Source organism: Balaenoptera ricei, chromosome 2 (assembly GCF_028023285.1).
Source record: "Balaenoptera ricei isolate mBalRic1 chromosome 2, mBalRic1.hap2, whole genome shotgun sequence".
NCBI classification, from domain to species: domain Eukaryota; kingdom Metazoa; phylum Chordata; class Mammalia; order Artiodactyla; family Balaenopteridae; genus Balaenoptera; species Balaenoptera ricei.
Window position 1 is genome coordinate 122,877,604 of NC_082640.1, and position 17,042 is coordinate 122,894,645.

Below are 17,042 nucleotides of genomic sequence, written 5' to 3' on the forward strand. Positions count from 1 at the left end.
TAGAAGGCAGCGGAGGGAGGCACAAATTGGAGTGCATCTGCTCTGGAAACATTCCAGCAGTGAGTGTGTGTGTTTGTTTTTTCATTTTGGATCTACTGTACAGTCAGTCCTAGAAGCTGCAGATGAAGAGTGGTGCCTGATCTCATATAGGAATGTTCTTTTGTTTGCACCTGCTGTGAGTGAAGTTGACTAGAATCGTGCCATTCTGATCCATTTCATACATCAGCAGACTCTGCACATAGACATCATGGCTTTCCCTTCCACCTGAGCTGTCAGCCTCCATCCGAGAGGGAGAAAGATACTGACTGAGATTAGGAGCAAATGGCCAGAAGGAAGTGAGAAGGCCCAGTAGGGGAAGTAGATGTGCTTCCCTTAATAGATGTATTTTTGTAATGATAAAATATTCATCTATTTTAAAATAAATACATAAGAGGACAAAAAAACCCATACCCAGAAGCAGAAGAGATTCAGCTATAGGAAAACAGTAGTTCCAAAACTTTTATTGAATTTCAGGAGGTCTCTCTCGATGGCTGTCTTATTCTCTGAAACTTGTAGAGATTTAATAGCTCGCCTTAATTTGTAGGTACCCTGCCATCTGAAATCTTTTCTCTGTGATCTCTTATGCATTCTCTTTGGAGCACTGCTTCTCTCCACTTTTTTGTGTTTCTGATTACACATAAACAACACAGATCTAGCAAAGAGATGCAGTAATTATGTGAAGATCTGGGATTTCCCCTTAGAAATTTCCACCTGTTATGTTTCTATCTGACTTGTGGGAAGGATTTACGGTGATCTGGTGTTCTGAATACGACAGTGTATGATTAATAAATAGAGATGACATGGGCTCTTGACATTTCTTTCTCCTTGCCTCAGTTTGGTACTCACTATAGCACCACTTTCAGAGCGTAGAAAGGGGAAGAACTGTTTTGAGAATTTAAATATTTTTGTCAGGGAAGAATTTGTGAGTATTGAGGTTTGGCAGGGAGAGAGGAGTATCTGTGTTTCTTCCCTTTCTCTTTCCCTTCCCTTCTTTACTAAAAGGGCATCCCAAGGACTGATTTACTGGGTAAATTTAATTTCAAGAGCAGTACTACTGGATGTGTTGTTTACTGTCTTAAATCATGACTTTTAAGGACATTCAGATCATCAACAATTGTCTTTCAACAAATACTTATTGAGGACACACTCTACATGCAAGACACTGTCTCTCAACTTTATTATTGCACTGATAACAACAGAGTCTTGTTTAGCATGCACTTTAAGAAATTGTCAACAGAACTTAATCACTAATTTGGGGGGGGGGGTGCATTCTGACTCATTTGGAAAAGAGCTGTTTTAATTTTTCACATCATACTACTCTACCATTTTGATCGCTCTCTGCTATTTTAATTTTTAATGAAAGATTTTTTTATATATGATGCCATCATGGTGAACTGACTAAAATTTCAGTTGTGATTAAATGTTTGAAACTGTGTAGCTGAAATGTGGTGAATAGATCTATGCACAAATATGCATCTGAGTATTTTTAATTTTCTGAGCTACTTTTAATAATAGGTTAGATCTTATGGAATAGTAACTGATCTAATTTTTTCCTGATTATTTATAGAAAATTTGTAAAACAGAGTAAAGTGAAAGGAGAAATTCTACCACTCTGAGAAAAATAACTGTTAATACAGTTTCTTTTCTTCCAGTCTAACTTTCTGCATTTCTCTGCATTTTATGCTTCTTCCTCATTTCTTCATTGTCACCTGACTGCTATAGCTCTTTATATCCTGTGCCTTATGTACCCCATAATTAAATCCTACTCTCAGGAAGGCTATTAATGGTGTTAAACCATAGATTGCTAACTGCCACAGGCCAAATGAGACCCATAGGAGCCTGCAAAAAGTTGCATTTTTAAAATGAGATGCTCAATATTTTCAAAAAATTGAAAATTTTAATTAAAAAAGAATCTAGATTTCTGGCTTCTCTTAAAAAGGAAGACTTGGCAACTTTGGGTCCACATTGCCATCTAGTAACAACTGTTTTTCCTGAATAATGTGTGCCCCCTGTTGGCTAGGCAAGTGCTCTCCCGTTTGCCATAGTCCACACCACTCCCTGTTACCTGCTCAACACTGAGGGCCCAGTTGCCATTTATTGTCACGCTTGCAGTGCTTTCTCTCACCTCGTCCTCTTTATTCACTTGTATAATTTTGTTGGATTCTGCAGGTATTTGAGTTTGTGATCTCTAACTTAAATTCATTTACAATAGGCTAATAATAATTCAACAACAACAAGAAACTCTGACTCACTCTTCTTGCATATATGAATTTTATGAGAAGAGATATGACCAGATCCAATGAGTGATTCTCTGAGAGGGAAATTGTGTAGAAGCAAATGAGGGAGCAAAACTGAGGGGGAAGAAAACAGAGTTTGAAGGGCAATATATATAATTCAGTCCCCTTAAAACAGTGGTGTGTTTATGTGAGCGCGTGTGTGTGTGTGTGCGCGCATGCGCACACATGCAAGTGCACATGTACTTGTATGTATTTGAAAAGTGACTCTGGGAATTCCCTGGTGGTCCAGTGGTTAGGGCTCCGGCTCCGAGCTCCCAGGTTCACAGCCATGGGAACAAGACAGAGTTGCTGAATGGCTCTTGGTAACTCATTGACCTCCACGCTATCTTTGTAAGTGCGCTGTTGGGAAAGGCTACTGTTTTCAGAAGTGACACTAAAGACTTAAGTGATCTTTTGTTGGCTGATAACTCAAAAGGAGACCTTGAGGGAAAATCTTTTAAGATGAATATCTCAGCCCAAACAAAACAAAATGAAATGCAGAGAGGACAGAAGGTGAATTTAAGAAAGGGCTCCTGTAAAGTACCTGTGGGTGAGTAGAAGGTTGCAGGATATCCATTTTGGTCAAGGACTGTATTGGGATGACAGGTCAGGGAGGAAGTATTCAACCATAGGTGTACATTTTGTGTTTTTTTAAACTATTTGGTGTCTTATGGATTCAGATGCTAAGGCTGTTTGTGGAGGCTTTGTGGTAAGGGCCAGTTGAGCAAATCGCTGGCTTCCCTTGCCCTGTTTCAATTAAACAGTCCCTTTTACTCAGCTTACAAATCAATCATCATGTGCTTTCCTACATCTGAGAACTTTCTACCAACAGTTTGGATTCATGTTACTATTAAAGTTGTAATTATTCAATATCAGTAAATTCAGTGCTGACTTGCAACTAATAAGGTAACTGGGTCTTTTTAGCTTCATGTATACTTGTATCATGGTACAACCTTTTGTTTTTCCATGAGCAGCTTGCAAACTCATGAAATAAAAAAAAATGCCTATTTATTTTACCCTTATTTAATTTCATGTTTTAAACATGTATTTTATACATTGAAATATTACCTACCTTTATCATCCTGTTACATAGTTACATGTGGCTTAGAATAACTTACTTGTAGTTCCTCCAAGTCAGATTTTAATGAGAGGACTAAGCATCTATCAAGGTTTTTCAAAAGAATGTAGGGTTTTTGGAAGGACTTTGTTCCTGACTAATTAATGGAAGCCTACAAATAAACAGGCATTTCCTATGTTGTCCTGCTTTATAAAGTACCTCAGTGAGGTATTATGACTTCTCAGATTAAACCTCATATGATGATCCCTAGCACATAAAAGTCTTGTCTGCTGCATATATGTACTCTAATGCCATGGACCCACTGTACCACCGAGGGCCAACACCTGTTAGAAGTGGGAGGTGCAGCAGTCAATGAAAAAACAATGATCCTGACTATGATAGTTTGGTCAGTGTTATAGAACTTAGTAGAGATCTCAAGATACCGTTAATTGAGGCAGCTTCTTAACCAAGACTTGAGTCAGGGTCTGAGATTTTGCTTCAGGAAGCCCATTCTGTGCAATATTTTGTGTGTTTGTTTGTCTGTGTTTTTTCTCCCAGGTAAGAATCTGCATCTGCCGTCGGGTTGTCAAGGAGTTAGTGACACACGGAAAAAGTCAGTCATTAAACGCTAGCACACTCCATCCCCAACCAGACAGCTGGCATATTGTACACTGGGCAACACACTGCTTTGGGGTTTAGGGGGGCCACAAAGGACCCAGGAGCCCAGGCTGTCTGACTGAAGGACTCAGTCATTTGGTTGGAGACTCATGTGGGATAACTTAAGGAGGGATGAAGGCCTCTCCCAGCTTTTTCAATTCCAGTTCTCTTTTAGAGGAATGACCAAGCCAAGCATTTTCTCGAAATATCTTTCAGGCCCTACTATTGCAAGAAGTGGTGACGGAATGGCATTTGATAGCACTGTCAGATAAACCATTTATTAAATGAAAAATACCTTTTGTCATCATAGCGCTTCTCAGGCTCAACTTAGAGTCCATAAAATCACATTTCTGTTGTTTTTTTCAAGAAGTAATTTTTATATTAAAAATACGTGTTTATTGAAGAAACTTCAGAAATTAGTTATCTCCTGCCCCCCCATCACCTCCCATCTTCTGACCCCCCTACAAGGAATTCCTACCACGTAGAAATAACCAATCTTAATATTTTGCCTTGTGGGAATTAATCCTGGTTTGGATATATTTTTTCTGTATATATAATTATGGATATATCGCTATAGTTGTCTGACCCACTGTACATGCTGCTTTATGAATTGCCTTTTATCACTTAGCATATTGTTAAAAAAACTTCCCCAGTCATTGAAGATTTGTTTCAACATCTTTGTTCACTATCTTGAGAATATTCCATAATTTGTTTCTAAAGTCTATCAAAGAGACAGTGAATATTCTTTCAGAATATATTTATTTGCCTCCTTAGTCAGCTTGGGATATGTATTTCCCTAAGTGTTCTCTAGAAATTGTAACAATGTACACCCCTGGTAACTATATACCATGCTTTTGGAACCTTGATGACAGGTTAAATAAAAATACATGTCTTTAAAAAAAAGTCAGTTAGGTAGGGGTAGGGTATATTGTCTCTTTAGACTGATGGACCTGTATTCTCAATTGTAGTGTTTAAAGAAAGCATGACCATTTCACTTATTTCAGTTAAAAATGCAGGCAGTTATAGTTTAGTGGTGTGTTCATTGATGTTAAGTAAAAGCGTGTGCTGTTTGCAGTGTTCCCATGACCATAACTTTCATTTTTCATACTTAAAGATCTTCAAACTTACCAAAGCATGCTTTCTCCTTTCCAACTTTCTCCTGTCAAGCTTGAAAGTTTTCAAAAGCTTTCTTCCACTTGGTTGTGCTTTCAAAAGTGTTTGAAATCACACTTAAAGAAAATTAAAGGAAAAAATGAATTTTCCCTCTAGAAAGGTCATTTGAATTTGAATTCCAAAGCGACTTAGTTTGGGACTTAGAGCAATTAACAGCAAATTTACCTACTCCAAATTGGAATGTGTTTATAAGCCTGAAAAAAATAAGGGGTTTATCGGACATTTTATTAACGAATTAATGTTTTCATAACAGTTATGATGGAATTTATATGGGTGATGATAAATTATATAAAACTTTATCGGTAACTTAATGGTTGTGTAAATATAATTGGGAGAAGGGGAATCACGAGGACGTCATTGCTCTAGAGGCAGTGTGGTGCGGTGGTGAGAAGGACGTGTTGGGTTCATCTTGCCAAGGTTCAGATTCTAGCTTCAGCTGTCATTGGCCTTGGGCAAGTTACTTTCCCTCTCTGTGCTTTGATCTTATTATTTGTGAGATGGGAAGCAATAACATTTCCAGGGTGACCAACTGTTCTGGTTTGCCCAGGACCGTCCTGCTTTTAGCCCTGAAAGTCTAGGATCCAGGGAAAGCCCTCCCTGAGACAAGAAAACTCCTAGTTTTGGGGGATGAGGGCAGAAAGTTAGAGGGAAGATATAAAACCCATTTAGTTGCCCCCCAAAATAGGGGCTGAAAGGAACACTGTTTTAGGGTCAAATATGATCAGCGGAGATGATCTGCTTTTCCTAGATGCTGTTACGCCCCCCCCCCCTTCTGATATTGGCAACCATGAATTAAATGGGATAATGCTTAAAACACTTAAACCCTGAAACTTAGTAGACATTCAAAGATGTTTGCTTTTATGATTATGGTGCTAACTAAGGTCAATGCTTTTCTTTGACAGTACTGAATAATCTTAAAATGTAGAAACAACATGTACTTTCCTGTCATTGATATTATGAAAATTAGTACTATAGTTCCTTGGAGTGATAGAAATCCAGCAATGGCCCTTTAGATGGTTAGTAAAATGTCCTGCGGTCACAGGGTGCCCACCATTCCTTCTCATTTTGCCTTTCAGCAGAGATGCTCTGACCCTTTCAAATATTTAGCAGTAGACTTTCCTCTCAATGTGTGCTCACGACTTCTGTTACTGCTAATGGAAGTTACACATGTGTGCTCACCGGGATGAGAAAGCCTTTATCCCACGTCGGGCAAAGACCCGTGATCCTGAATCTCTTTCTAAACTTCAGACCTGAAGAGAGCAGTGCAGGGAATTGCTGCTTTCTCACTATATTAGCTTCTTCAATTTCTTTTTAATTGGAGCCTGCAACCCAGATTCTTGTAACTTCAGGGGGATGAACAATACAAATTAAGATCTGGGTGCTTTCCAGGAATGGCTCAGCTGAAAGAAAAAAATTTTTTTCTTTTAATACAGTTGTGCCTATTCACAAATCACATGCAGTTGCCTAACGAGTCCATATTTGCTTCTGAGGTTTCACATTTGCAAACTACACTGCTGAGAAAGTAAGTGATGTGTTCACCCACCTCTGGTGTGAGCTGACTGATTTAATGTACACAACAGATAAGTACTAGAATAGTCAAAATTCTAAACCAGTAGCACAGAACCTTCAAATACAAATATCTTACCCTTGTTCAGGACATTCATTTCTCCCCAAGAATTCTTTTTAATGTATAAGACTTAAATTTATGTTTAAGAACTAGTAAACTATAGCAGTTTGACAGCCATTCACACTTAATTCTGTGCATTAAACCAACAGCATTCTTTTCCACAAATATCCATTGTTAGGACAATGCGCTCAGACAGAATTTATGAGAAATGGAATTATGTTACCAAGGAGATAGCATTTACTATAATGAAGAGTAGATCCTAGAAAATGGCCCCTTTTACAGCAGCTCAGAGCAGAGCCACAAAAGCAATTGATTGGTCTTGGCATTTAGTCTTATATCAGCTGTGTCATCCATAGCTTCAGGAGAGAGAACACTAATCTAAAGTGACATTTCTGTTCTGGCGGGCTTTTCTGCCCTGATGAAAGCAATTACTTCATTCCTAAATGATAATTTGCAGGAGTTTCAACCACTTTAATTGATAATTTTTTTTTGTTCTGAGTTCAATTGTGAAGTGATTAGCTGATTTGGTAAATAGAAATTTAAGGTGTGAAATATACAAGTTGCTTCAAGGTAAAGTGCTATTTATTGGGTGGAGAGAAATTACTTGATAAAGCTGCAAGATTTTTTTTCATTGTTATGGAATTGCCAGTTGGATAGCTTAAAGTTCTGGGGGAAAATGAAGAACAAAACACATTGATTCAGGAGGTTTTTGGCAGACACCAAAGCATACAATGAATAGTTTGGTCTTGCTGTGGTTCATTCAAGGGTTATTTGAATCAAGGTGAACATTGGTTGAAAAGGATTGTGCGGACCTCTCAGCTTTCTTTATTACTATTCTAATGACTCATTCTGGAATTAAATCCTCTTATTTAAAGTGTTAAGAATAAAAATGCTCATTGGCTAAAACCAATTAATTTAATTATTAAGTTCAAACATACACAAGGCATTTTCTGAAGATGAGGGAAGGCATTCAATTGAATGGCTTTAATTACTCTTTTGATCTATTTTACCACAAGTCAGAAATGGGTCATGATTATTCAATCAGAATATATCTTAGTTTAAACATTTTAAGGATGCATCTTGATTTTGATACTTCATCGAATGTTAGCAGTTGCAGATGTTTTTGACACTGGTTTTTAAGCAATCAATTTCATGATATTTTCTTACATGGGGGAAAAATAATGGTCATTTCACATGTTAAATGAGAAAAATAAGGCAAGAATGAAGGTCAAACTGATTTAGCACATCAAGCAGTCTTTGTCAGCCAAGCTTAATATATCCTGAGTTTGTGGAACAAATGAAATTTTGCTGCTATGTTACAGTTTGCTTCCAAACAACCATTACAACTGGTTTTATATATTGTGTGAGCATCAGACCATCAAACAGTGCATCTTTACTGACATGTTGCTGCAGCGATGATCTACAGCAGCAATCTGCCATTTATATAAGGGCAAAATGTGCATCTATATTTAGTTGTGAAATTGGCCTATTATACTCTTGATGTTTACAGAGGCTAACATAAATTAATGATGACAGCTATGAGCAGTGCATTAGATAAGCAGCAGAGTTCTTACCTTGAACTTGAAGGTTCCAGTTTTTACTTCCAGCATATACTATACTGCTTTCTTCACACATTAAAGGAAGGTTTCTGAAATTATTACCTTTTCTTGGAGAGCATTAAAAGACTTCAATTTGTGAATTATGCTGTACATAATCCTACCAGATAATAGTTGTTTATGCGTTTCTCCATTATATTACCTTGTAAGAATGCTGATATTTACAATCATGGGGAAAAAAATACTTCTGAAAGACTTTTATTCTTTGCAGTTGGCTGATTTGATTGACTTTGAACTCTATGTGATGTCAGTGTGTGGTGGGCTGTTTTACTGAAAGTAACGAAGGAAGGGCAAGCAGTGCTTATAGAATCTTCACTGTAGTTTTTCCCTGGGAAGTCTCCTCATTCAGCTCATGTCAGGGCAGGTGTAGGTACCGGAGTAACTCTAGGTCTCACCATTAACTATGACCAGAGATCTGACAAGTATGCAGGTGTTCAAAGCTTCATGAGTTAAAATGCTGCAGCCTTTGATGAATTTTTGATGGCTGCATTTTTAATACAGGTCGACCTTCTTCCTTTGAGGCTGCATGCCAGATTAATTGATAAATAGTAGAAGTCTGTAGTGCTGGGCTCTCCTAAGCAAAACAAGTAGGAAAATCCATAAAAAACTGCCTGTCTGGCTCCTTAGAAGTACTTTAAAAAGGTAAAATTTAAAGTAGTTTTGACCCTACCTTTCCTTTCCCCGACAGTTAGACGAACAAAACCTGCCATGTTCCTTTTTTTTTTTTTTTCAATATATTTATTTATTTATTTATTTATTTAGGCTGCATTGGGTCTTTGTTGCTACGCATGGGCTTTTTCTCTAGTTGTGGCGAATGGGGGCTACTCTTAGTTGTGGTGCGCGGGCTCTATGGCACAGGCCCAGTAGTTGTGGCGCAAGGGCTTAGTTGCTCTGCGGCATGTGGGATCTTACCAGACCAGGGCTCGAACTCGTGTCCTCTGCATTGGCAAGTGGATTCTTAACCACTGCGCCACCAGGGAAGCTCTCCGTGTTCTTTTATAAACTAGTTATTGTATTCTAAAAGTTTACATGAAGATGTTAAAGCTGAGGCTTAGAGAGAGGATTTTTGTGTAAGAGAGTGTGGATCTGTCAGTCATGTCCATATAAGAAGCCATTCCACAAATATAATTATAAATCGTAAAAAAATAACTGATAGAAATCTATGCTATGAAGAAGTCATCGGAGAAGAAACATTTGATTAAGTTGACTTACTTCTGTTGTTCCTCTGTGACAATTATTATTTTTGCTCTGTTATATTCTGTAAATCTCCAGCTATATTGTTTCCGTAATCATTATCGCCATTTCTGTGAAGTAGGAAACCAAATAATCAATTTTGCAAAACTAAATTTTACAAAAGACCAGCCACAAAAGATAACTTACCTCTTTTAATTTAATGAGTCCTCACATCGAAAATTATCTGTTTTTTCCACCATGGACAAGTGGCCCAGTGAAAAATTGACACCCTTATCCAGCTCTGTGGCAGTTCAGAGAGATTACAAGTCCTGAGTATATTTCATAATATTGGCTTTGTGATAGTGGCAGTACCTATTTTTTTTTTTTTAATTTTTACCTTTTTTTCCTGTCTCATTTCTGGCTCAAGTAAAGTTTCATGATTCAGCCTTGCCCCTGATGCGGAGGCCAGAGCAGAAAATGCTGCTGCCCTTTCAAGTTTCTTCCCTGTTCCAGATGTTCTGGCTGAGCTCTCCATGGTCCTGGATTTGGGGCTTTGCCTGACATTAAAGAGAACTTTCAGATTTGTGATGTTTTGGGAGATACGTTGAAAGATCTTCTTCCTGCTAGGAGTGCACATATACTCTTTCTGACTCATAATTATCATTGCAATTTTCAAGTCTTCCATAGAAGCTTTCGCCATCTTCCCGAGTAACCCGTTCCCTTAACTACTGTTTGGATGTTCATTTTTCTATGTAAACAAAATTGAGTGTCTTACCATTGAATGCCACTTTTTTCTACTTTAGGGAACAAAAAAAATGACCCCTTATTATTCTTAGTACAGGCAATCACTTATTTATAAACATTTAATCTTCCATTAATGAGACATATGTTTTATTTTTTATTTGAACAAGTTATTGAGTAGACCTGTGGTATAAAACAGATAGACCATAGGCATAAGGAGGACCATAATGAAAAATCAATATCTCTGCAATCAAGTAGTTTTATTTAACTGAAGTACACAATGTGGTATATCAGAACCAGTGGATAGAAATCATATTGGTGAGAACAGAGTGTAAATTATAAATGGACCTTAAAGCATAGAACAGTCAGTGTGACCTAAACTTAGGTTTTCACTTAACACATCTTATAGAGTATTGCTGTGTGCCAGGCACCACTGTAAATATTTTACAAAAATTACCTCACTTAATTTCAACAAGAACCTTATGAAGCAGATAGTATTATCATCCCATCTCACAGGTGAGAAAAACTGAGGCAAAAGAAGTTAAGTAAATCGCTCAAGTTTACATAATTCGTAAGTTATAGAGCCAGGATTTAAATACAGGCAGTCTGGCTCTGCAATCCACACACTTACCCTCTCTGCCTTCCGCTAGTGTGGAGGACATGCTGAGAGAGGCAGCAGACAGAACTTAAAGAAAGTGAGAATCGTGAGCTGAGAGAACATGGAAGGAGTTTCAGAAATCAGCAGTTTAGGGTTGTCACCAAGCAGAAGTCAGGCCTTTGATTTAATTTCTACTGTCACTGGGAAATAAAATTTACTATAAAATGAAGGTCACAAGTGGCAGTTTGAGAGGACAATGAGGAAAACAAATAAGTATTCAGAATTATAAAACTGTAACCAGAGTAAAAAAAAAAAAAAAAAGTGGTAGGAAAGAGGCTACTGGTTAAAGAAAATTACAAAGAATTGTGGAGGAATAAGGTTATAATCAGATGTGGTACTAGGATCAAAACAGTTGGGCTTTTGTCCCCAGGTAAGTTTTACAATTACTGTAATAATAGTTAATGATGCTTATATAACGTTTACAACATGGCAGGCATTTAGCACTTTACATATATTAGCTCAGTTACTCCTCTGAGCAATATTGTGATGTATGTACTAATATAATGTCTATTTCCCAGATGAGGAAATTGAGGCCTAAAGAAGTTGAGACACCTATCCAAGGTAGCCCAGCTAGTAACTGTGTGATGATGTGAATACTTACAGTCTGACTACAGAGCCCCTACTCCTAACCCCTGTGCTTCCAAGAAAGTTTAAGGAAGGGTTGACTATATTTTAAGCATTCTTAAGTCTTTCCAACTTAGTAAAATTCTTAGTTGTAAAACTCTGAAGTAGACTCTACCACATTTAGAGCTTACAAACTATCTTAACTGTTATCACATTATTGACCAGAGATGTATTAATACATCTTTTGTTACCCAAACATTATTGACCAGAGATGTATCAATATCACATAACAAATTGCCGGCCACAGGCATTAGTTTCCACAAAAATCCCCCAGTTAATAATAAGTTAAAATTTAGAATTGTCCAAGGGGTTTAACTCTTTGTGGTCTACAATATACTACCATGAAATTATCATATGACTCATTGCAGTGGTCCCAGGAGATTTGCCAAATACTCCTTGTTTGTCATTCTCATGATCTAAGATGATAAAATTGAGGCTCAACTTAGAGACTTAGCATTATAATGCCTACAGTGGCCAAAGTGGGTCTCATAACTCCTTCATTGGGACTCTTTCTGCAAAATATACAACTTGCCAAAGGAACTTAAAATAGATGGAAATATTAAAAAAATCACTTTACATTTATAAGCACTGACTGCTAAATCTTCATTCTTAGTAAACTCTTTTTTGATTGCTTGTCAGCTATGCTTAAAGATATAACTATAGAATGTAAAAATTGTTTCAAAGTGTTGAATGGAAACATACATAAAGTAATATTATTTTAACCAAGGTATTTCTTTAGGATAAGTTAATTCTAGCAACATCAATGGCAAAAAGAGGGCAGAATCCAACTTTATAAGCCTTATATGAGGAAATTCTATACGTTAGATTATTATTTTTTTGGTTGGGTGCTGGGACCCTTTTGAAAATCTGAAAATCATTTACCATCACCCCCAAAATATACACATATATACATAATTTTGCCTATGATTTTCAGATACGTGTGTGTGTGTCTTTGGAAATAGTTGTTGATTTTGTTGCTGGTGGTGGTAATTATTAGTGAGGATGATACTGTCATCATCAAAGAGAGTTGAAATTTTGATTTGTGGAGGGTTTTCTGTTATTCAGAGTCCAAGTGAAAGAACTTTAAAGCAGTGGGAAGTTTGGACCCAAGGAGTATTTACTGTTTAATCGTATTTTAGGTGGCAGAGATCAGGCCATAACATTCACTCACATACAGTCAATCCATTCTTTCTTTAGTATATAGAAATGCAACCATAATGTTTTGGTTTAGAACAGAATGTATAAATGCAAATTTATTTTAGGTTTTAATGTAGTCCTTAATTCAATTTGAGAATTACTTGTAACTAGGCTCTACTTCACAAAAGCAGGCAAAAGATTAATCCACAATCTGTCATTGTCTTAAGGACTTTAGCTTCATCTATTGTATCAGCATCTCCACAACCTTTATAATCCTTTAACTGCATTTTATTGCTGTTGCCCTCAAAACCAGTTACTACTTATTACAGACACAGTGCTATCATTCGGAAAGTCTTCTGTACTATGGTGTCAGCATAATGATGTGATGTGGGAGTCATGGAAACCCATTGTTATTAAGATTATAGCCAGGACGATTACTCCAGTAGGGTAACACAGTTGTGGGTTAGAGATTTCTTTAAAAAGGGGAGAGGTAGAGAAGAGAAAAACGATAAGGAGGTAGTATGGGAACACGTAAAGTAAGTGCTATTTTAGAAAAGTCAAGTGTCAGAGGGCAATGTTTAGGCAAGGCACCCCAAAACCTTAGTGTCCACATATTCCCCTTCTTTGAGTAGACAAAAGAAGTCATCTCCCCTCTACCTCACCCCTGGAGCTCATTGGGCTGCTCCCTGTGATCTTGGGCTTTGCCTACCCTTAGGATTAGTTTTTTTTCCCCTTAGATTATTGATAACCCTATGCAGTGGTATCAATTTCAGAATAACTGCCTAATCCTCTACTTGCTTCAGTTGAATAGAGAAATTCCTAGTGTGAATATTAGTAATATTAATTAGATAACAAGTGAATCCATTTGTGATCACTAAGTGACACGTGTAAGTAAAATTATATATAACATCCATGTAAAACTTCTGGCAAAATTGGCCTCCCAAATTATTACCCAATTGCAAAATGAGTCCCTGCTCCATTATTGACCAAATGGCATGTTCTGTTTGGCTCGCATGATTTTTAAAAACTCCAATTAGTTAACATAAAATTAACACATAACATAAAATTGGAAGTGCTGTGTAAAAATTCAGATTTTGTTTTCTAGAAATAGCAACAGCAGAAATCTGGCAACACTAGGCATGCCTTCCCCCAAGGCAGCACACGCAAAGCTGAAACGGTGTGCGCTTTCCTTTGCCTGGGCTTTCATCCTCCACTTCTCCACAGGTGGCATCAGGCCTCTTTACTCATTGACATTCCCTGCAAGCCCTTGAGTTTGCAGCCCCTGCTCTAGAGCTCCATCATAGTCACTTACTGGACCAAAAAGAAAAGAAAAAAAAAAGTAAGTTCAGCCCACCTTCTGGAGTAGTATTCGATTACAAGAACACAAAAAGAGCAAAGCATTGAACTTGAACCACTGCACTCTACAAGTGGTAGAGAAAACATGTCAAATGACATAGTTCTTTTGGCACAGCTGACTTAAATGGTGTTAGATTACTTTTATTATATAGAGGGAGGGCTATGAATCATTGTTTTATCCTACGATGTTGACCTGGATCCTGGTTATACTTATGCTTTGTCAGATTGTAAGGCATCTCTTACTTTTATTTACATAATTTTCAACAAGCCACACTGAGCATTTAAAGAAGTGAATGGAGGCCAGCTAAAATTTTGGGAAATAAATGGCATAACATGTCTTTTCCTTATAAATTAGTGATGTTTCTGCTTATCACCAACATTAAGACAAAAGTTTGTCACCTGTGACTGCTTTGACTCTGAAAATGATAGCATTAATTTGTCTAGTTCTGAGAAATTCATTAGTTAGCTAATGTAGAATATTTTATTAATAGAGTGAACATGAAACCGGTAGGGGTATTAGCCTAGCAAGTATTTGACCATAGCATTATGGCATTACTTAAATCACATAGATATTCAATAAGATACCTGAAATGTCTGCAGTGAAAACAGTGTTTCCACTATGAACAATATCAGATGTGGTCTAAGGTAATAGGGAATGTTATTGCTCATATTAAGAGATTGGAGCCACACTGCTGGACTCATTTTAATCTATTCCTCTGGTCTTGCTTCCTTCTTATTTCTCTTTCTTGATATTTTGTAATGGGAAACCAGAATGCTAGATTCAAAGATTTAAAATGCCTTAAAGTCCAATAAAATGGATACTTACAAATGATGTTAATAATACCTTGATACTGTAAATATTGCCCAATTATTTATCATCACAGTCTGATTTTGAATTTATTTTTCATCAGACACAAAACGGAGCAATTCAGAGTAGGTGCACTTCTCCTGTCAGATGCTCACATACAACTTCAGTTGTGCTAGATTCTGCCCTCAGCAATATGAGCAAACTTCAAACAGAAATGTACATGAATAGTTAAAGGAAAATGCTGGATCCCACCTGTTGCCTCTTACGTGAAGTAATATGTCTATAATGTTTATAAATTTTAATAAGCCATACAGGGCTTTATCTTTCAACATTAAATTTATGTTATCTTAAAGTTTGACTTTTCTGGGTGATATATTTTATTCTCTAGTATCTTAGAGAGCCTATCCATCTATGAATGTATGTTCATTAATAAAGAATTAAAGTATTCTCTTATCAATCAATTACCAGTGCATTTATATAGTTACATTGAAATCTTCATTTCCAATAAGATGTTTTCTTTATGTGGCTGAAGGTCATGGTTCTTATTGAGGGCTGGAAGCACGCCAACATTTTATTTGTTAATTCTGTGAACTGTGTGTTTGTTTACCCTTTGTTTCTCAAGATGGTAATTGAAATAAATTTTTTCAAATGTGTCCTTCTGATGCTTTACAATTCCATAGTGATAACGGTTAAATGAACAAAACCATTAGCTTAAGAATAGATATATAAATACAATCCCAATCTTTTAAATTGCTCATAGCTGATAACATCCAGCATCACCTGGAAATCTTATGTCTTAGAAACAATGAACATATCTCAGTGCATAAGTGATTGGAGGAAAAAACTTAACAAGCAAACTATTTTTACTCATTGCACTTGAGTTTATGGCATATAAGCCCAGAGGTAGAATTTATGGTTTTAGAGGTCATTGTCTGGAACTCCTTTTACTATGTCCCTGGAATTTTGAAGATGATTTTGGTAGATTTTTGCTGGGGGAAAAAAGAAGTATAAGGAAAAGCAGTTTATGCCTGATGACAGAATCCCATGTTCTAAACAACACTTTTTCACTCCTTTGATTCCAGTTTACAAGCATTGAGAAAGGAGAAGTCCCGGGATGCTGCTCGCTCCCGCCGGGGAAAAGAAAACTTTGAGTTCTATGAACTGGCCAAGCTGTTGCCTCTTCCTGCAGCCATCACTAGCCAGCTTGACAAGGCCTCCATCATTCGACTTACAATTAGCTATCTGAAAATGAGAGACTTTGCTAACCAGGGGGACCCTCCATGGAACTTGCGAATGGAAGGCCCTCCACCTAACACGTCAGTAAAAGGTAAGGCTTCAGCCACTGTTCATCCTGGAATATGGTGGTCTGTAGGTGTCTCTAAGCTGAAATGTTTACCATCATCCTTTCTTCTTTTCCTGCATATCAAATCCTTTAAAGGGATACAAATGTGGAAATCTGAACTCTGCATGAGAAAGACACCATGTGAAGGTGAAATAAACCTCTTCTATTTCTATTTTATTTTCAAAAAGTCTGTCAGCCTAAATATTCTATCACTATAGATAAGGTTTCAGGGAAATGAGAATGAAATGACTTAACATTTATATGCTTCTTGGGTTTAATTTATGTTACGCTAATACATGCAAATTATTATTAAGGGGTGGAGTATGAGAGTATTTGTTAAAGGGTAGGGCTAATATTTTCTGGTTTTAGTTACAAAAGAGGATGGGAGCAAAGTACAACTATAGCAGGCATTTTGAGTAATGATTTCATTGACTAACAAAATGATTAATGTATGCATTAATGTTTCAACTCTTTATGCATATTGCATAAAATTTATAAATATAAACATGTATTTGTGCTCCCAATCATTGGTGCAGTTTCCCTTAAAACTTATTATTTAGAAATTTTAGGCCTTCTTCACTCTGATACTTAAGAGGGTTATTTTCTTGTGTGTTCTTGAAACGCCTAATAATTGATGAGATTTTAAACATATGAATATGCATGCATATGTTTATTGATGTACATGTGGTGTTGGTCATTGATTTTCTGTCTTGAAAATGTATCATTCAAGGCATGGGACGGGATCTGCTGGGTTTTGT

At 36.9% G+C, this 17,042-nt stretch overlaps 1 protein-coding gene across 7 annotated transcripts in view; it reads left to right on the forward strand.

Annotated features, from left to right (window-relative positions):
- The window catches only part of NPAS3 (neuronal PAS domain protein 3), an 845,785-nt gene that overhangs the window by 250,840 nt on the left and 577,903 nt on the right, over positions 1-17,042 (forward strand). For 4 of the 7 annotated variants that reach the window (XM_059914072.1, XM_059914073.1, XM_059914074.1 and 1 more), the window contains 2 exons: positions 16,025-16,269; positions 16,381-16,431. In XM_059914072.1, coding sequence (XP_059770055.1) covers positions 16,025-16,269; positions 16,381-16,431 — 296 coding nt within the window. The remainder of the gene's footprint in view (positions 1-16,024; positions 16,270-16,380; positions 16,432-17,042) is intronic. The other 3 variants (XM_059914075.1, XM_059914077.1, XM_059914076.1) reach the window with 1 other exon arrangement.